This window comes from Psammomys obesus, unplaced genomic scaffold, assembly GCF_907164565.1.
Source record: "Psammomys obesus unplaced genomic scaffold, mPsaObe1.curated_primary_1811, whole genome shotgun sequence".
Lineage (NCBI taxonomy): Eukaryota > Metazoa > Chordata > Mammalia > Rodentia > Muridae > Psammomys > Psammomys obesus.
Window position 1 is genome coordinate 3,932,343 of NW_026590767.1, and position 20,857 is coordinate 3,953,199.

The 20,857-nt window shown below is 50.1% G+C and overlaps 1 protein-coding gene across 1 annotated transcript in view; it reads left to right on the forward strand.

Annotated features, from left to right (window-relative positions):
- The window catches only part of Lhpp (phospholysine phosphohistidine inorganic pyrophosphate phosphatase), an 89,410-nt gene that overhangs the window by 10,682 nt on the left and 57,871 nt on the right, over positions 1 to 20,857 (forward strand). The window contains exons 2-5 of the mRNA XM_055608983.1: positions 7,565 to 7,752; positions 10,953 to 11,106; positions 18,253 to 18,316; positions 19,160 to 19,252. Coding sequence (XP_055464958.1) covers positions 7,565 to 7,752; positions 10,953 to 11,106; positions 18,253 to 18,316; positions 19,160 to 19,252 — 499 coding nt within the window. The remainder of the gene's footprint in view (positions 1 to 7,564; positions 7,753 to 10,952; positions 11,107 to 18,252; positions 18,317 to 19,159; positions 19,253 to 20,857) is intronic.

A 20,857-nucleotide genomic window follows, 5' to 3' on the forward strand; every position in this document is an offset into this window, starting at 1 on the left:
CTTAGAGTGCCATGGTCCCGGGATAGATGGAGAAGCTGATTGGCGAAGAAGTACTCAGGCACTGCCCAGTGTTGGGAGGGGGTTGTTATTTCTCTCTGTGCTGGTGCCTCCAGGACATCTTTCAAGTCTTGATGGTCCCCTCCCCCCAAGTAGAACAACTGCCTCTCTTCCTACAGGTGCCCTGGGCAGTGCCCTCTGGGCTCCTCCCCCCTGGTCCTGCTCCGTGGAAACCCTGGCATCCTATTGGACAGAACTTGCCTGGAAGGCTGAGATGTCCCACACCAGCACAAGACCCTGTATAGTCATCACTGTCACTTACTATTGAGTATTTGCAGTTTGCCAGGTCCTTTCCATGTGTCTCTTGAAATATCGAGTCAAGCATCCTATGTGGTAGCTGCCGTGACTACCTTGTTGCATAAAGGAGGATCCTGGAGTTAGTGGCATAGGCAACAAGCTGCATGACACAGAGGGAGGCATGTCTGCTTTCTGAGCCCAGCTTCCACCCTGCCCCCCGGGATGCTTGGCACCGAGCAGTCTAGCCTGTTCAAGGCCGCCCATGCCTGGGGATGACTGCCTGTTGAGTTTGCAGGGCTGGAGAGTGAGACTTGTATTCATGGCTATCCCGAGCATGCTTCACACTTCTCAGTCTTTGGGTGACCCACTTAGGTCGGTGGGTCACCAGAATCTCCCTGGTTATCAAGTCTCATGCACTTGACTCAAATGTTCGTCAGTTGCTATGAAATCGATGCTCTGGCCTTGGTGTGTCCCTGTGATCTGAGCTTAAACACGTCATAGAGAACACAGTGGCTGGGTGTTCTGAGGGCAGGTAATGTAGGCAGCAGCACAGGGAAGGTGAACTATGTGTTTTGTAAGGGCCCTGGCTGGGGTGCTGCCTAAGTCACATGGCCTCCCTGAATGCACTTGGCCTACTAGCCTTCACCGAGAGGAGCCAAGGCCTGGCCACTGTGCTCTGCTGCTCTGCTCTCTGCCCAGAGTTTAGACTCTGACCACAAAAATGTGCCACTGCCCAACAGTGTCCACTGGAGCTTGAAGAGATCTAGGTGGGCCAGCAGACAGCCATCTGTCAAGTGGGAAGGCTAGATAGGGATGGTGTAGCAGGTTGGGTCTAGCCTGTGGCAGTGCTGTTTGGGGCCTTCCACCATTCAAGGTCTTCTGCTGATGTCAGAGAGTGAGGAGTTCACAGCGGAGTGTCTCTCTGTGCCAGTCTTGACAGTGTCTCCAGCATGTAGCCCTAGAGAGCCTTCTGAGGGACAGCCCCGAAAGAGTATAGTTTTAAATCCAAGTTTAGGAGGAAACTGGAGAAACAGGATTTCAAGGTTATCCTTGGCTACATACTGACTTTGAAGCCCACTTGGGCTCCTTAGCTCCTGACAAAAAAGGAAGGAAAGAAGGAAGGGAGGGAAGGAGGGAGGAAAGGAAGGGAGGGAGGGAGGGAGGGAGGGAGGAAGGAAGGAAGGAAGGAAGGAAGGAAGGAAGGAAGGAAGGAAGGATGGATGAAAAGCATTGCAAGAGCCAGGCATGGTAAGTGCATGTCTGCCAAGCATGGTAGTACAAGCCTGTGATTATAGAACTCAGGAAGCTGAGGCAAAAGGATTTTTTTTTTTTCCTTTTTAGTTAAGACTGTTTTGGCCTAGTCTGTCTCAAGAAACCAAACTAAACCAAACCCCAAAATTATTCTGGTACCCTCTGGCTGCTGAGGACCATCGGAGGTTGCCTGGATTTCATTCATAGTCAACACCAGAGGTGCCACTAACATCTTTCTCCCTTGTAGTGGTTTATATAGCATGTTAGCTGGACAGGACCTAGAATTACCTTGGAGACAAATCTCTGGGCATGTTGGGTAATGGAGATGGGAAGACCTGCCCTCTATGTGGGGAACAGCATTCTTTGGGCTAGGCTCCCAGACTGAACACAAAGGAAAATGTTAGCTGAGCACCAGCATTCATCTCTCAGCTATGATTGATTCCCAACTGTGAAAGCGGTTGGGACAGCTGCCTCCAGCTCCTGCCACCATGGCTTCCCCACCATGGTAGACCCCTCAACTGGGAGCCAAAATAAACCCTTCCTCTCTCAGGTTGCTTCACCCAAGTATTTTGTCACAGCAATGGGAAAGTAATGGACCCATGTATCCCTCCAGGAAATTGCAGATTGCATCTTGCTGCCCTGCTTCCCATTTTCATTGTATCTGGGACTCCCCATCCCCCGCTAGGTAGGTCTGAGTAGGACTGCTGGTTAGAGCGGTGGAAGACAGATAAGAGAAGGGCCTTCCCCTTCTCTGCCGTGTGAGTGGTTCTGGGACCAGGTGAGCCTTGCATCTAATCTGGAATCTGAGTCATTTAGGTCACTCCCAGTAAAGCGTCTGCAGGCTGGGTTTGGGTACCATGTCAGACTCATTTTGGACAGGAACCCAGAAGGCTTCAAACAATCTCTGTGCAGGAATGTGCTGGTCACTTCCTGTCCATCTCAGACCCCATTGAGCTGTTGAACTGCCATTTCCCAAGTTTGATATTACATCATAGACATTTAGCCTATAAACACATGCTTTAAACACTTTAATGGCTCTGTCCCTTAGGGTCCCCATGACCCTGCTCAGTAGTTTCTTAAAGTCTTGTGGTCCCCATGACCTCTTTTGGTTTTCCTGACCTCTCCCACCAACCCATATTCCTACCCAGTTGCCCAAGGCTCTAGCTGCTGGGGTTGTCCCCAGGGTTCCTCTGCCCTGTCTATTCCTGTGACACTCATTGAAGCACAGAACATGATGTGCTGAAGTCACAGCTCTGTTCTCCAGGAGCCCAGAGCTGGCAGAGTGGCAGGAAGAAGGGAGGTCTTGGTGACACACAGGACATAGCTAGAGGAGGATGGCTTCTGTGTGAACAGAGTAAGACAGGGCCTTTTAGAGGGAGGAACATGTGGACCTGGCCTTAAGGGAGAATGGGATTCCACTCCAGGGGACTTGAGGGAGAAGTGGGGACCCACTGGGAAGGACCCAGGCTATTTTTTCCCTGGCAAGCTCCTGACCCTGCCCAGCCTCCCTTTCTGGGCCCTCTGAGGGGAACTCGGGACTAGCCAGCTTCTCAGCCCTTGGTAAGCTGGAGAGGGCAGCCTTTGAGCTGTCCCAAGGTCACTCAGGATGTCCAATAATTGTCCTAACACTTTACCTGCCACGGAACAGTAATGAGAGGGTTTTCATTATTTTCGGGTGAGCGCTCCTGGCAGATGCCCGACAGCCAGCAGATGTGTAAAGTCCGAGGTGATTTGTAAGGGACCGTCTCATCTGATGCACAGTAATTGCACAGGGCGATGCTGTCACTCAGAGGAGCATCCTGGCCTGCTGGGATGAGGTTAAGGTCAGTTCAAAGATCCAGTTGGGTCACAGGAAGTGGGGCTCCTTGGTGGGGGGGGGGGTCAGTGGCTAAGACCCTGGCCACAATCTTAGTGGGGCTTTCCCAGGCCAGCCAGGAACATGTCTCCCCCCTCCCCCCGCAAGGCTTTTGGGTGTTGGGGTGGATCTGCAGCCACTGTCCTTCTTCAGGGTTTCTTCTGGACACTGTGCCTTTTCAGGCTTTCCTCATGATCTGGAATCTGTGTTCTAGGCCTCCCAAGGCCAGATCTGTGGCATGTGGCACTGGCACAGAGGGATCTACATGTGGTCCCTCAACCCTCTGCCTGGGTTGTTGTAGCAGACATTCTCCCAGGGCTGGAAGCACCGGGTGCCCATGACCAGGGTGCTAGCATGGTCAGATTCTGGTGACCTTTCTTCCTGGCTGCTAGGTGACAGCCATTTATTGTGTGTTCACATTATGTCTTTGTTTTGTGTGCACTGAGAGAGATGGGGGAGCAAGAGAGAGAAGGGAGAGAGCGTCACGAGGCCTTGCAGGGGTCTTCTTGCTTGTCTTTGGCGTAGGATCTCCTTATGTATCCCGGGCAGGCCTGACACTTGCCGTGAGAAGCAGGCTGCTCTCAAACTTGTAGCTGTCCTCCTGCTTTGCCTTCAGTGTTGGAGTTACAAGTGTATGTCACCATACCAAGCCCAAGTGGTCGCTGAGGACACCAATCCTATCGTATGAGGGCTCTTGTCTTAGATTCTACTTAATCACAACTTGCTGCTCATAGACCTTGTCTCCAAGTACAGCACAGAGTGGGGCGGGGGAGCCCTGCCGGGAGTTAGGGTTTCAGTGTAGGAATTTGGTGAGGCCCACTTCAGTCCATAGCACAGGCCATCCAGGGCCTCCCATTGGTGTGCCGCTTCCTGCCCATCTCACTTTCAACCCAGCTACACATACAAGTCAGGCCCATACATGTTCTCAACCCTCCCTAGATTAGGATACCCCAGAGCAGAGAGCGAGACTGCTGGGCCCTGCCCAGGGCGTAGTATTACATTTGAAGGTCCTGTGGATTTTGAAGGATCTGCACACATCTTCCTGGACACATACACTGCATACACAGCATAGCCGAGGGGCCCCCAGCTTTGTGCTCTTAGGCCAGATAGCCTGGGTAGGACCTCTTTCTAGAGGACTTCCTTTCTTGTCTCCTGAGTGGAGAATAAGTTTTCTCAGCTGGTATGGGGGGGGGGGGCGCCTGTGAGGAAGACCCACCCTGGGGTGTGAAGACAAGATCAGGCTGTGAACAGAGCACAATATCATTGCTTCCCCAGAGCCAAGACTCCATGAAAACCTGTATTGATGCTTTACTAGCTTTGATTTTTTTAAATTAATTTTTAGTTTTATGTTCATGGGTATCTGTGCACCATGTACACAGTGCCCACAGAGGCCCGGAGAGGCTGTCTGATCCCCTGGAACTGAAGTTGCATACAGTTGTGAGCTGCCATGTGGGTGCTGGGAACCAAACCTGGGTCCTCTGGAAGAACAACAGAAAAGTGTTCTGAGCCACTGAGCCTTCTCTCCAGCCCACAGTTCACTATTTTAAGAATAACAGTAACTCCTGTAATAATTTTTAGTGATTTTTAAATAAAGAGACCTCATGGTCAGGCCCCTGGCGGCCACAGGGCCTGTGGTGACACATCAGAAGGGGGCATGCTCAGTGGCATAAAGGGACATGACCCAGAGGGAGGGCTCTGCACACACACCTCCAGCCACTGTCCCCAGACTCAGACTAGCAAATGGAAAGCCCTGCTTTGCCAACAAACTCATGTTGGTGACTCAAAGGAGACAATGAACTACTCCCTCCCACCCTCATCATAAGTTGGGTTTGGAGTGACAGATGTGAAGCTCTGCCATCTCGCTGTCACACCAATTGCTCACTGTTCTGAGAAGGTCACATCATCATTCATTAGCAGTAATTAGTCCCCCGAGACCCCTGCACTTCTTCACTCAAGTGCTCCATTAACTTGGGTGTGAATCACACATTCTAGGCACCAATCAATGAAGACCCATCCATAATCCACAAGGTGATGCTATTAGTTACAATATATTAACTGCCTAATTTAAAAATAAAAAAGCCATCTTTATGAAGGGCAATTAACCACTGAGTGTAATTGGTCATTCATAAACCTCTGATTAGGAAAGACAAATAACAAGAAAGGGATGAATCATCTAGGCTGTGGAAGATGTGGTCTGTGCACTGGAGGCTGTGGATTTACAGAGTTCTTCATAAATGGCACCTGGTAGTCCCAGGTCTGGATGGTTCCTGAAACTCACCTGCTTCTGCGGGAGCCCAGAGACCCGCAGGATCTGAGACAGCCTAAGCGAAGTGGCAGTTAAGCTGTTTTTGGCTTTTACAGGGACCCCCTGTGTGCCCAGCATAGACCACAGAACCCAGCCGACCACATTGCTGAACTTGCAGAATACGTGGGTTAGGAAAAGGACATTGGAAGACTAAAGATACTCGATGTCATAGAGAAATAGAGGCAGGGTTAGAGACAGCCTAGAGTGAGTATCACAGAAATGGCAGAAGGAGGGACCTGCTTTCCTCACTTGCTGCCCTATTGCAGGCAGATGCCCAAGCTCATCCCTGTTTACTCATCTTCTGTTTACTCAGTGGGAGTTGCTAGTCGCCTGCCTGGAAGGGTGGGGCTGCACACCTTGAAGGGCTACTCTTCCTCAATTTACTTAGCCTACAAGCTTCTACTGGACCTGGGTACTCCCAGGAATCCCCTATAAGACTTGACCATGGGTTTGTAAGAGCTCAGCGAACATCAGACTGTCCTTGTCCCCAGACTGTCATCCTCAGGAGGAGAGACAGAAAGCCTTGGGCCTTTCCAGGACTCAGTTTCATCACCCGTGAAATGAAATAAGTTGTGTCCTCACTGGGATTGAGTTTGGGTCGGTTGGGTTGTCTTACTTACCCTGTTGGCCATCAGGGGATATTAACTTGAAGCTCAGTTTTGCATGACTGGGCCTGCCACATGACACCTCTTTGACTGGGGCCATATCTGTAAAGAGAATACTGAAGTACATCCCCTTCATCAGATATATGCTCATTCTTAAGTCATGCATCACGCGGGACAAAGACAGTTGTCCTTGCACAACTGGCTGGGTTTCCTCCTTGAGGTCTCTGCTCCAGGTTGCTTCCCAGTGAGGACCTCCCCAACCTTCCTATCTAGGTAGCCATTGTCTCTTCACCCCCTTTGTGTCCTTCATGTCCCCTCTCCTCCTGGGTGCAAATTGCCTTTCCTTGTTGTTCACTGCCAGCCAGCCTCCATGCTACCTGAGAACTGTGACAGGGAAGGCCCTTCCTACTGTCACAGTGCATGTCCATGCCCAGAACCCAGGGTGTAGCAAATGCTCAGTGATTATTTGTAGAGAGATTGAATGTCATCTCATTGGGGGGCCTCTTGAGACATCCTTTTTGTGGCTCTTGTGTCCAAAGAGCTCACCTAAATGCCACGAAAGCTCTCCGAAGGAAGGGTCATGGTGCTGTTGGCTTTCCATGCATCTCAGTTTTATGGAACCTCAATTCTGGGTTTATGCAGAGCGGCGTTCCCACTCCTACATCCCAGAACTGTCATGTTCCTGATGCCTGTCTCCAGCAGACCCTGTTTATTGGCATTAATGAGAAGATGGTACCTCTGCTTTCCCCAGTTGGAGAAGTATGGATCCAGAGTTAGTAACTTGTGGACATAGGGAAATGCAGGTGCTGTGGAATGGCCTGGAGAAACAGCTGTGGGCATTCAGAGGCGGCTTGCAGCTAGGCCATGTGGATGGTAGTGGGGGACTGATGTGCAGGTCTGGAGTGGGGGGCAAAAGTGGCACAGGTGGAAAGATGACATGTCCCTGGGAGGGGTGGGGCGAAGTGTTCGAAGCAGAGGTTGGCGGGCAGCCCTGGGGAGTCTCAGCTGACTCAGATCTTCTGAGGATGGACAGGGAGTTTGGGGATGTGGTGGGGCAGCATTCTCCTTGTCAAGAAGTGGCCTGTTCCGGCTGTGAAATCTGTGTCTGTCTGGGTCCCCTCAGGGGCTCACAGTGACTTGGCATGCACTGCTACTTAACCAGTTTGCCTTTGCAAAAGTCCCTCTCTGGGTCTGTTCTCAGGAGGTCACACTCTTCTGTGCTGAGCTATTCTCATTTGTGTTTTTGTGCCCTAGACTGAAGCGGTCCACGCTGAAGGTGAGATTCTGTACCAATGAGTCCCAGAAGTCCCGGAGAGAGCTGGTGGGGCTGCTTCAGCGGCTGGGATTTGACATCTCCGAAGGAGAGGTGACTGCCCCTGCACCAGCCACCTGCCAGCTCCTGAAGGAGCGAGGCCTGCGGCCACACCTGCTCATCCATGACGGTAGGCCTGCCTCGGACTTGCTGTTTCTGAGGTGAAGGCTGGGGAGAGGGCCTCCCACTCCCACTTGGGCCAAACCATGAGAAACAGATGCAGGTCAAGCCTGACTTCTTCCACATTTGTGAGGCTTCCGGGTACAGTAAGAGCAGGCCCCAACTATCCCCCTCTGACCCCAGCCCCAAGGCCGGCTTCAGAATGGTCCTGGGAGTAAAGCCTGAGGTGGTGCTCCCTGATTTAGGTAAGAGGTCAGGAATTTACCTAAGGGATTATTGAGAGAGAGGAAAGAGGGCGGAAGGGCTGAAGTGGGGTGGGGTGGGGTGAATATGTGCGTATGAAAATCAAGATTGCAGTCTATAGCTTTCCAACATCTGCCAACCCATAACCTCGAACACTCTCAGTCTTGCTCTTAGGTGCAATTTGCAAATGGTTATTGGAGCAAGGTTTGAATCCATATGATTTTAGTCTGAATGCAAGACCAGAGATCCTTGAGCCCCCAGAAGGGAGCTTTTGTGGAGCAAAGCAGAGGGAGCAGTATTCTTTTGGTGACTATTTAAAAATGGCGTTCAAGTATTTCAGAACACTGTGTTGTCCGTATGTCTGTCCTTTCCTTCCTCCACACTGTTTTCATTTTGACAAATCTCTGGGCAGAGGCAGGGCATCCTTCTGAGGTGGGGAGTACTGTCTGCAAGGCTGGAAGACAGAACCCATCGCTCTGGCACCAGTTAAGGGAATCATGCCCAGCCTCTAAAAATCCTCTTTCTAACATCCTTTCTCTGGAGTTAGGAACCCTGCCAGTGTCTTTAGAAATTCTGTCTCCTGTTCCCCTGGAGAAGGGTTGCTAGGTACAGAGAAAGGGGGTAGAGGAGCTGGGCCAGAGGAGTGGGGAATAGAGCATTGGCTCAAAGGTGCTATTAACTAAGGAATCTAGCTGACATAACAGAACCTGAGTGGGTTGGAGGGGAAACAGCTGCCCTTTCTCTGCTGTCATGTCTGCATTTTCAATAAATGTACCTGTTTTCCAGGCTTTGACTTTTTCCAGGTTTTATTATTGATGTTTTCCCCCTAATACTTTATTATCAAAATCTTCAAACATATAGCAGACCTCAAAACCTTTTACTTGGTGGGGGTATGGAGTTGCCTCCGTCAGCAGTGCGTGCTATGAAAGCTCTAGGACTTGAGTCTGAATCACAACAGCCATGTGAAAAGCTGGGCATAGTGGTTTACCCCTGTAATCCAAGCACTGAGGAGTGAGGACACGAGGATCCTGGGAGCTCGCTGGCCATCAGTCTGGTCCAGTTAGCAAACTCCAGGATCAGTGAGATACTCTGTCTCAGCCAACAAGGTGGCAGGGCACTGAGGAAGATACCCACTATTGTTCTAACCTCCATTCGCGCGTGAACACGTGCACACACAAACACACACAATTTACTTAGAATATTTTTACCGGCCTCCTGGATTTTGAGAACGACATTCTATAGTTTTCTTGGTTATGTGTCTAGCCATGCCTCCATCTATCTATTTGCTGGTTTTCCTTTTGAATCATTCCACAGTGGATGTTGGTGCAGTTCTCTTCAGCATGTCATAGAGCTGAATATATGGTCGGATTTTGTGTGTGTGTGTGTGTGTGTGTGTGTGTGTGTGTGTGTGTGTTTCTTTATGTTGATGTAAGATTTACACACAATGAGGAGTTCAAATCCCTATTGCTCTTTTGCTGGCTTTGAATCCCACACCTCTGGAGGTCTCCATTATTATCACACTGAAGTTTCCTGCATATCTTTACAGCCAGCCCCCCCACCCCGTGACGGTCCTCAGTGATAGTGTAAATAAAAGTACCTGTTTAGAATTTCATATCAATGGAATTATATACAGTGTATAATTGATCCAGGGACCCCCAAAGACCAACTTAGGTCTTGGTGATTCCCTGGGCTCCCAGGACTCAGAGAGACATGGCACTCAGGATTAAAGCTAGGTACACCTCACTACCTACCTCACCTCAGCTCAACAAGTGAGGAGCTGTGTGGGGCAAAGGGTAGGAGAACCCAGGCATGCACTCCCAGCTGCCCCCACACCAGTGGGCTTGGTTGTCTCGGCAGTGGTGTATGACACGTCGGGTGGGCAATAGGGAAGCTCACTGGAGAATCCGTGCCTACACTTTTTTGAAAGGGCTGGTCACCTAGGTACACAGTCCCATGTGACTGGCCTTAGGGACTCCACCTCCCTCCGCACACTTCACTCAAGATCACACAAGATGACCCAGTTCCTTTGGTGTGCAAACCCCACCTATCAGACAGGATTTTGTAGGGGCCCAGGGATTCTCCCTAGAGCTGTTAGAGGGCCAGTCTTAAAGACAGGCCTTTTTCTGGAGTGTGCAGGATTCCAGCAAGCCAGGCCTGCTGAGGTAGCCCTCTCTTTCACAGAAAGTAGTGTGTGTGTGTGTGTGTGTGTGTATGTGTGTGTGTGTGTGTGTGTGTGTAGAGCTTCTCCCTCCAGCCAGAGGCTCATGTGGTTACATGTACCACCATATTCTTTCTCTTTGCCATGTAGGGAACATACCACAGTGTATTTATGCCTGGATGTTTCCCAGCTTCAGGTTTGTCTTAGTCAGGGTTTCTATTTCTATGAAGAGACACTATGACCATGGCAAGTCCAACCTCCTGACTCCCAACTGTGTAGCTCTGGCTGTCCTGGAACTCACTCTGTAGACCAGGCTGGTCTTGAACAGAGATCTGCCTGCCTCTGCCTCCTGAGTGCTGGAATTAAAGGAGTGCCCCACCACTTATAAAGGAAAACATTTAACTGGGGCTGGCTTACAGTTTAGAGGTTTAGTCCATTATCATCATGGTGGGAAGCATGGCAGCATGCAGGCAGACATGGTGCTGGAGGAGCCAAGAGTTCTACATCTGGATCAGCAGGCAGCTGGAACAGAGAGTGACACTGGGCCTGGCTTGAGCATTTGAAACCTCAGAGCCACCCCCAGTGACACATTTTCTCCAATAAGGCCACACCTACTCCATCAAGGCCACACCTCCTAATAGTGCCCCTCCCTGTGAGCCTGTGGAGGCCATCTTCATTGAAACCATCACAAGGCTGTTCTGAAGTACATATTCTGCATGGCAGAATATGACAGAAAGAAAGTGCCCCTGTTAGCTGGGAGTAAGCCATGTTCTGGGCTTGAGGGCTGTCTGTCTCTCTTGTCTTTCCAGGAGTCCGCTCAGAATTTGGTGACATTGACATGTCCAACCCAAACTGTGTGGTGATTGGGGATGCCGGTGAAGGCTTTTCCTATCAGAACATGAACAGAGCCTTCCAAGTGCTAATGGAGCTGGAAAACCCTGTGCTTATATCACTGGGGAAAGGGTGAGTCCTCTGCAGGGGGATTGTGCTGGGCAGCTCTGTCCTTTGCTTTGTGGTTTTCTGCTGCGGGGTCAAGTAGAGACAGATGCAGACAGGTGGTGTGGGAGTGAACACAGGGGTCCTCTCCTCCCATCCTTTTCTCTTCATTCCTCCTTTTTTTCCCTTTTAATAAAATCTTTCCAGAGCCATTTGACCAAGTTTATGTAGGAATCTTGGGCCAGGAAATGGGTGGAGGCGTCAGTGCATGTCAAGGCCCTGAGGAGATCTCAAAGGTCAGGTGTCAGCTGTCCAAAGTTTATGGTAAAGGAAGCAAAGGTCCCTTAGCACAGGACATAGCACAAGATGGTCAGGAATAGTTTCTAGGGATACTTAATGTAGTACTAGATGGACTTGTGGTCTGGGAGGATGCTCTGGGCCAGGTGCTGAGTGCTATCTCTATAGAGTTGGGTTTGGCTGCACTTTGGCTGTGGTTCTAGCATGTACCTCAACGCCGTGCTAGTAGCTTCCATCGCTCCAGCGGATACCTGAGATAAACACCTGAAAGGGAGGCTCAGAGTTTCAGACACTTCATGGCCCCTTGCTTTGGGCTGTGGTGAGGGTGGACATCATGGTGGGAGTGTCCAGCTTATTTTCCCAGAGACCGAGAAGAGAGAGAGAAAGAAGAAGAGTCCCAGTATCCCCTCAAAGAAAAAAAACCCACACTTTTATTTACTAGATCCCACCTCCCTAAGGATCTACTACTTCTCAACAGCATTTAGAGGCGGGGTTTCTCTGTGTAACCCTGGCTGTCGTGGAACTCACTGCAGACCAGGCTTGTCTGGCCTTGATCTAAGAGATCTGCCTGCCTCTGCCTCCTGAGTGCTGGGATTAAAGGCATATGCCAGCACTGCTTTTTGAAAGAAAAAAAAAAAAAGGCGTATGGGGCTGGAGAGAAGGCTCAGTGGTTGAGGGCACTGCCTGTTCTCCCAGAGGTTCTGAGTTCAATTCCCAGCAACCACATGATGGCTCACAACCATCTATAGTGAGATCTGGTGCCCTCATCTAGAGAGCAGGTGTACAGCAGATAGAGCGCTCATCTACATAAAATAAAGAAAATAAATAACAATAATAGTTTAAAAAAATGTCTATCAATGTCTTACCTACACACATATGTGTGCACCACAGATGTGCCTGCTCTCCATAGAGGTGAGAAGGCGTCAGAGTCCTCGGAAGAGGCATCCTGGCTGGTTGTGAGCTACCATGTGGGTTCTCAGAACTAAACCCAGGTCCTCTGTAAGAACAAGTGCTCTGAAGGAGCTGCTGAGCTATCTTTCCAGCCCTGTTTTGTTTTGTTTTGTTTGAAATGGGGCCTAGCATACCCCTAGGCTGGCCTGAAGCTAGTTATGTCCTGTATAGTTGAGGTTCGTTTTCGACTTCTGATTCCCTTGCCTCTACCTCCTGACTTCTGGAATTATAGGCATGTGCCATCGTAGCCAACAAGGCATTTTCCCTCCCTCACCTTCAGTACTGTGCATTGAACTCAAGGCCTTGTACATGCCAGGCAAGGCTGGACCACTGAGCTATATCTCCGGCCTTGTTATTATCTTTCTTTAACACTGAGATAACACATGCCCACTGAAGAAACTTAGAAATCACAGAGCTGAAGAAGAAAATAAAAGGTTTTTGCAGCCTCACTGCACAGCATAAACATCAACGTTTGGGTATACGTCCTCAGATGAGTGCTTACAGGTGCATGCATTCATCAGATGCTGTGAACACGACTGGGTTTAGAATCACCTAGGATACACACTTCTCGATGTATTTGTGAGAATATTTGTAGAGGGGTTTAACTGAAGCGGGAAGACACACCCTAAATGTGGCCAGCATCCCATGTTCTAATGTCCTGGAGTAAATGAAAAGGAGAGGTGCTGGAGAAGTGACTCAATGGTTAAGAGCGCTGGCTACTCTTCCAGAGGTCCTGCGTTCAATTCTCAGCCCCACATGGTGGCTCACAACCATTTATACTGGGATCTGATGCCCTCTTCTGGTGTGCAGGTATACATGCAGATAGAGTACTCAAATATATAAAATAAATATGTAAATCATTAAAAAAAAAAAAAAGAACAACATGAAAAGGAGGATGCTGACTTGGTACCAGCATTCACCTCTCTCTGCTTCCTGGTTATGGATACAATGTGGCCCAGCTGTGTCATGCTTTTGCCACCATGTCTTCCCCGGTGGTGTTCTGCACCCTTGGACTGAGCTTGCATTCCCCTCTGTTCTTAAGTTGTAACATACTTGGTCACAGCAACAAGAAGAGGGACTAATACGGGAGTCAGGCTTGACCTTGTTTTGTCAGCTGCGGTTTTCTTTCTTTCTGTTTTCACGTATGTATGTGTGTGTGTGTGTGCGTGCGTGTGCATGGACGTCCAAGGTTGTTGTCAGGAATATCATCCTCCATCCATCTCCACCTTATTCAGTGAGGCCGCTCAATCAAACACTGATCAGAGGTATGACCCGTTCTCCCTAGCTAGCCTTTTGTGGGGTCCTTTGTCTCCGCCTTCCAAGGCTGGAATTATAGGTGGGCTACCATGTCCATCAGGTATTTATGTGAGCCGGGGACCTTAACTGCCGTCCTCACACTTGGATAGCAAAAGTTTTAAGCACTGAGCTATCTCTCCAGCTCCCTGGGCCTATTTCTTAGGGTCACCAAACAGCAGTTTGTGAATGACTTTGTACCCAGTGACCAGATATCTCTGTGACACAGTTATCTATCTTGTGAGCCAAGTTCCAGAAGGCTGTGCATGTCTAGGCTGGCCGGGAGTTCAGAATCTCACATGCTTGAGGTTGCACGGGGCTTTGGAGGTCCTGCCCAGGTTGGTAGGCATCAGGGTTTACTGCTGGAAGCATTTCCACCCAGTGTTTTAGTGACTGGGCCGTCATGCCCATCGATCTAGGTATTCTTGGCCTACTTAACTCACTGACCGGAGCCCTGCCCTTAGAAATTTGAATTGGCGAACCTGCCTAGAAAATGTGCGTAATGTAAAAGCAGTATGATAGGTCATTTATATCAACACATTTTCTTCGATGTAGTCTCATCATTGCTAGAGGTTATTCCAGATTATGAGTAATGGCTTGAATAAATACATTGGTTAAGAAAAATAAAAAGGTGAAAACAGGAGTTGCTTGCTCTTGGCTGAGTGAGACTTTTGGCAGACTCAGCAGTAGTGAGGGTTGATTTGATATGCTTGGGGCCTCCAGCCCTCCAAATTCTGATTTGGGCGAAGGGCGGGCTGTTTGAAACCCAAAGAACAGTCTCAACAGCTCCCACAAGCAACCCAAAGGCCCGGGAAGAGCTCCTGTCAGGAAGGCTGGGGCGGCCTTCCTGAGGGTGCTGGGAGGCCGGATACCCCTCTCCTCAAAATGGAGTGATTTACATTTGGCATCTGTGTGGACGGAGAGAGGGAATTGGCTTTGTAATTTCTCCTGTCATGCCGCCATCAGAAAATTAAGCTGTTTACTCCACAGACTGTGGAGGTTAATGGCTCTTCTGGGAGAGGTCAAGTGGTCATTTTGCAGGGAGGCTGCACCGAGGAATCGGAAGCGGCAGGAGAACGAAGCATAAAATCAGATCTGACTGCTCCCCTGGCCCGCTTCTCCCAGGAGCCACAGTGGCCCTCGGCAGTCGGAGGGCCCAGGGCCCTGCCAGGCATGAAGCGGGCCCCACAGTGCCCGAAAGGAAGGAAAACTACATCCAGTTGATAGTGAAGGGACATAAATCAAGATGCCTGTCTGCCGTTCCTCTTGAAGGGAACAGTATTTACCGCCAGTGGTTGGCTTCAGGTGGAATTTTGTTTTCCTGAGTGAGTAAGAAATACAGGCTGCGTAGTGGGAGCCTGTTTCAAAAACAAGCTTCTGTTGTTGAGAGAGGTGGGGCATGGATTAAAAGTTTTCATTTTGATTTCCGAGAATCCATTTTCTCTGGCTCAGAAGCTCAGGCTTTGGCTGTGTATTTCAAGTCACCTAATGAGTCTAAATACCCTGAAGTTCTTCTTAATAAACCTCTAGATCCGAGGCCAGCAGAGCTCTGTTTCCATGACTCCTTAGGGGTGAGATTTCCCATCCACCCTGTCTCCAGGTCCAGCTTTCCCCGGGGCAGCCTGGAAACCCCCAGAATCCTCAGCTGCAAACTGCTGCCTCTGTTAGTTTTGTTTTGGAAGTTTCTGTCTGCCTCCTAGGGAGCACCTTCTAAGCCAAGTTAGGTCTGTCCCCTGCTGTCCTCTGCTCAACCCACTTCTACTCACCCTTCCTTTGGAAGACCCTGATAATCCTCTTCAGGGGCCTTCCTCAGGCCACTCATTGGAACAAGGGCTGTAACCTCTGGGAGTCTCCTGATGGCCCCTTTCCAAGAAAAGTGGCCCAACTGTGGACTTGGAAGTGGTCCGCCATGCTCTGGTGCTCTGGTGAGCTCAAAGTGCTCCCTGGGCCTTCACACTCCTCCCCCTCAGAGTGACCTGCTCCCCCGCAGGACACAGCTTAATTGTCTCTTCTGAGGGACGCCTCTTACTATGTCACTTATTCATGCGGCTCACCTCGTTTGTTCCTACACTTTCTCTGCGGGTCTGTTTACGACCGCTCTGCACTGGGAGTCCAGGGACACATGCCAGGTCTGGGCTTGTCCCTGAGCCCTGCAGAGAGTCCTGGACAGAGAAGCACCTGCCATCCAAACCGCACAGGCCCAGCCAGTGTCTCCCTCTGTTGGCCAAATTGTGTTTCTCAGTCTCCAGTTCTTGGAAACTGTTCCTGCCTAAGGAAGTAGTCATTATAGTTCATTGTAAAAATAGAGAAAAGAAAGCAAATATAGTGAGAGAGAGAGAGAGAGAGAGAGAGTTTGTAAGTGTCGGCATGCTCATGCCAGGATGTGTTTATAAGTGTAGGCATGCTCATGCCAGGATGTGTTTATAAGTATAGGCATGCTCATGCCAGGGTGTGCGTGTAGAAGTCAGAGGACAACCTCAGGCATTGCTGTTCACCTTCCACCTTGTTTGAGACACCGTCCACTTGTTGTTTGCCTCTGTGTTCGCCGGGCTAGCTTCTGGGGCTTTTCCTATCTCCCCCTCTCATCTGGCACAGGAGAGCTGGGATTACAGACACATGGTTCCACACCTGGTTCCATGGGGTTCTGGGGATCTGAAGGCCCTCCTGCTTCTGAGGCAAGTGTTCTACCCACTGAGCCACCTCATCAGCCCCAGGAAACGTTTCAAGAAAATTTCATTAGGGCTTTGGAGACAGCTTAGTGGTTAAAGCTGTTGGTGTGCCAGCAAGAGGGCTGGAGTTTGGATTCCCAGAACCTAAAGGCCAGCCGGGTGAGGCAGATTGCCTGTACTTCCAGCCTTGTAGAGACAGGGGATTCCAAGAGCAAGCTGGCTTGCAAGACTAGCTGTAGCAATAAGCCCCAGGTTTGATTGAGGGACCATTTCCTACACAAAATAAGGTAAAGGAATGGCCTAAGATGTTCCTGATGCTCCTGGCACACACCACACACATGCATGTCACCGCTCTGGAGGCAGGCCATGGGACCTCGGGTAATGGAGCTGATAAATAAGACTACCTAAAGTCTCATGCTAAAGCCAGCTTTATTCAGAGCATCAGACAATTTATACTCTGAGGGGTAAGAGAAGTCATGTGAGTAACGTTCTCAGGAGTTCAAGCTGTATACAATCACTAGGACAAACTGCATGTGACAACGGTTAGGTTTTTTTTTTTTTTTCATAAAAGCATATCAAGAATAATTTAAACATTTAATTGAATAACAGCAACAAGCAATAATGAGTGATCTGAAGCAAACTCACTCTTATCTGCTATCCCTGGGAGGAGCAAAAAACACATCCCCAGAACAATTCTGCATTTTGAAGAAACTGAGGCCATAAGACTCTTGTTTTGTTTTCTTGGAGTTTCCTCACAAGAACTCAGAATTCTCCTCACATGGCTCCATTCTTGGACTGTGTCCTGACACAGACACATGAAAAGAAGAAAAAGAAAAGAAATTCTTCAGATGGGATTGGCTGTGTATCCCTGGCTGGCCTAGAATTCACAATCCCCGTGCCTCGGCCCCCTGGGAGCTCCTGTCTCCGGGCCTGTGTGTCAGCTCCAGCGAACAGCTATGGACAGTAGCGTTCTCCAGTCTTTCCTTGAGTGCTTCTTGTGTTCTGGGCATCACATAAGGAACTCCAAGTGTGTTACTTTGTGCAAGCTTCACAACAGCCCTAGATACGGGTGATAAGTTTGTTTTGACCATTTTACAGGTGAGGAAGCTGAGGTCTAAAGGCTTACGTAGACCAAAGTCATTGTTGGGAAGCAGAAAAAGAGCTGTAGTGTTGAAGTCAGCCTGCACCCCTCTTTTCTGTGGTCCTCTCTGCAGAATTAATGTCCCCTGCTGGACAGAGAAGGAAGGGAAAACTGTTGGAGATCGTCAGCCCCCTTAATAATGCCAAATTTAGAATACCCACCCGTGTACCACTCCTGGGTTTCGGTGAAACTCATCCCTGGAGCATGATCGATAAGCCACCTTCTTGCCCCCTTACAGTCACATGGCTTTGCTCAGAGAGCCCCAAGTATGAATGACTTAGTAGTCAGGACCCAAGGCCTTGCTCTGATGTGAGGTGGGCTGTGGGTACTTGGAAGAGCAGTGAGACTACACAGAGGAAGACTCCCAGGAGCTGGGCCTGCACCGTCTCAGTAAGGTTGGGAAGACATTCTTGTCTCATGGAAGCAGCTGGTGCCCGTGAAACCTGGCCCCTTGCCTGACCCCAGGCAACAGGAGATGTGGCAGGCTGCTGTGGAACTAATGGAGTTCCCTCCTCAGGCAGCAGTTAGGGGTTAATTATTAGCATTTAGGGAGTGCAGCACATGCTCTGGAGGCCTGCCGTCCCCTCCCAGAACACGGGTCACTTGTCTTCCTCTGTGGTAGTAACTGGATCCATCTGCCCACCTTAGGTCCCTGGTTAATCATTGTGGTAGGGGGCTGCTGGCTGAATGACTCATGGTGTGCTGGTGCTGCCAGCCCTCTGGTTCTGCCATGTGGCCTCCATCGGTCACTCTCAGCATGGCGTTGGAGCTGACCTGCACCTGTGGCTCTCTGTTCACACCTTCCCTTCTGCTCTCTTGCAGGCGCTACTACAAGGAGACCTCTGGCCTGATGTTGGATGTTGGATGCTACATGAAGGCTCTCGAGGTACCTGCCTCATTCTGTCCCATGCCCTCTTCAGGCTTTCTGGAGGAGAAAGTAGCCTTTCTTGTTTCTGACTGGGGCCTCCTGTGTGGGGCTTCTGGCCACATACCTCCTCCTCCTCCAGGTCCATTGCCTGGGTCATCACAAAGTCATCATGTGTGTCATTCTCCCACCCAACCCAACACCCTGGCCAACATCCTGGTGCTCTCTCCCCAGCATGCCCTTTGCCACTCTTCTCTGACTCACGGTATCTGTGCAGATCACCTGCCTCCTTCCTGGCCCTGTTAACACTTCAGGCTTGATGTGTCCTCTTTGGCCTCCTTTCTGAGATGACCTTGTAGGTTACAAAGTCATCTGTGACTATGGCCAGACCCCTGTGGACTATCAGTCACCTTTGCCTAGATTCCTGCCACATCCCATTTCTATAGTGGTAGCAGCCCCTGCCCACCTGTGCCCAGGTGGGTGGGTTGAATCCTGGACCCCCTCAGGAGAGCCTAGGATCTGCCTGGAGGTGGGCAGCAGGGAGTGGCAAGAGATGGGATTGTAGTTGAACAGGCAGGTGACAGCCATGGTCTCTTGTCCCCTGGGAGGCCGTGGCTTTGCCAGGCCTGGTATGCCACTTGCTGTGGGCAGTCTTGGAGTGTTTGGCAGAGCTGGAAGTAGTTGTCCTCAGCATTCTGAATGGCCTCATGTTGCAGAGCTGTGACACTCTGGCCTGTGATGTGTTTTTGAGGCCCGCAGCATCCTGCTTTGTGAAGGTCCCTGGGAATCAGGAGCTAGTCTTTCTATGTGTGGTCAGGCTGCTGATCCTGATTTTAAGCCCATGCTGTGTCCTCTCTTTTCCAGTATGCCTGTGGGATCGAGGCTGAAGTGGTGGGGAAACCCTCCCCTGAGTTCTTCAGGTCTGCCCTACAATCCATAGGTCTGGAAGCCTACCAGGTAGGTGTAGAATTTCCTTTCTTCTTTACAGTTTTAAGATGACATTTACTTATTTTAGGGTGTGGGCTTGTGTGAGTTCATGCTCGCTTTCCACTGTGAGGGTTCCAGGAATCGAACTCAGATCTTCAGGATCAGCAGCAGGTGCCATTACCAGCTGAGCCCTCTTGCTGGGCCAGAACTTTTCTCACTGTGAGGAGTGAGACAGTTACTTGCCCCAACAATCAGATCACAAATTCCCCTCTTAGAATGTTTTTTTTCCTCTTAAAAAATGAATGCTTTCCTTTCTTGTTTTCTGTGCACATGGACATGCACACGCATTCGCTGGGATGTAAATCACAGGTGCACATGTGCCACAGTGCACGTGGAGGGCAGAGGGCAACCTTGGGTGTTAGTGCTTGTGTTGCCCTCTGTTTGAGACGGGGCCCCTCTTGCTTGCCACTGCATGTGCCAGGCTGGCTAACCAGTGAGCTTCCGGGGAGTCTCCTGTCTCTACCTCCCCTGGGAACACTGGGGTTACAGGTGTGTGCTGCTGTGCACACCTTCCCGTGGGCCTGGGGATCAGAACTCAAGGCCTCACACTTGCACAGCAAGCTCTTTCCCAACTGAGCCATCCATTTCCCTAGTCCCAGAACTGATTTTTTTTTTTTTTACTATCATGTTTTGTGCGGGTTTTTGGTTGGTTGTTTGGTTTTGGTTTTGGTTTGGGGTTTGGGGTTTGTTTTTGTTTTTTTGAGTCAGGGTTTTCTGTGTAAGCCTGGCTGCCCTGGAACTCACTCTGTAGACCAGGTGGGCCTCTGCCTCCTGATTGCTGGGATTAAAGGCATAGTGAGCGCCAACACCGCCCAGCTTTACTATCATGTTTTAAAGCAAATCTCAGACCGATTGTATGTTTTCGTGATAAAATTTTTCTTTAAAACATGGCATTTTAGCACAACCGCAAAGCCGTAAAACCCCAGGCAGTGACCAGAGAGTACATAGAAAGGTGGCCAGTCTCCTGGCTTTTTAGGACTACACGTCACAAAACATCCTCTAATACGGCCGCCAAAAGAGAGACGTAGCAGAAAACTGCAGTGTTCATGTGGAGAGTCTGGGGCCCCGTGCTCTGCTGGCAGGACCGTGAGGGAGCATCACTGCTTTGAGGGAGCCTTTGGAGAGTCTTCAGCATTAAACAAGTCAGCTGTCTGCCCAGGCGACTGCGCTTCCAGGTGTAGAGCCAGGTGAACTGGGGCAAGCATGCAGACGATGACAGTAACCAAACCTTGCAGGGTCCGAGGGTAGCTCAGTACTTGAGTACTTGCCTCACAAACGTGACGCCCTGGGTTTGAATCCCAGCACCACAGAAACAAACACTTCCCTAAAACCACTAAGCGTTGTTCACGGCAGCTGTATTCCCAATAACTAAAAGGTCAAACTGAACTCAGACGCCGGCCTGTCCCCTGTGAATGGGTCAGCCGTGTGTGTCCTGTTTGTACAGTGAAATATCACTGAGTCGTAAAGAGGAGGGAAGAACCTCGACAGGAAGCTAAGGTGCAGAACCAGGCATGGAGCTCTAGCACTTGTCTACAGCAGGCACGCCCACAGAGGCAGAGAGGGTGGGCTAGTGGT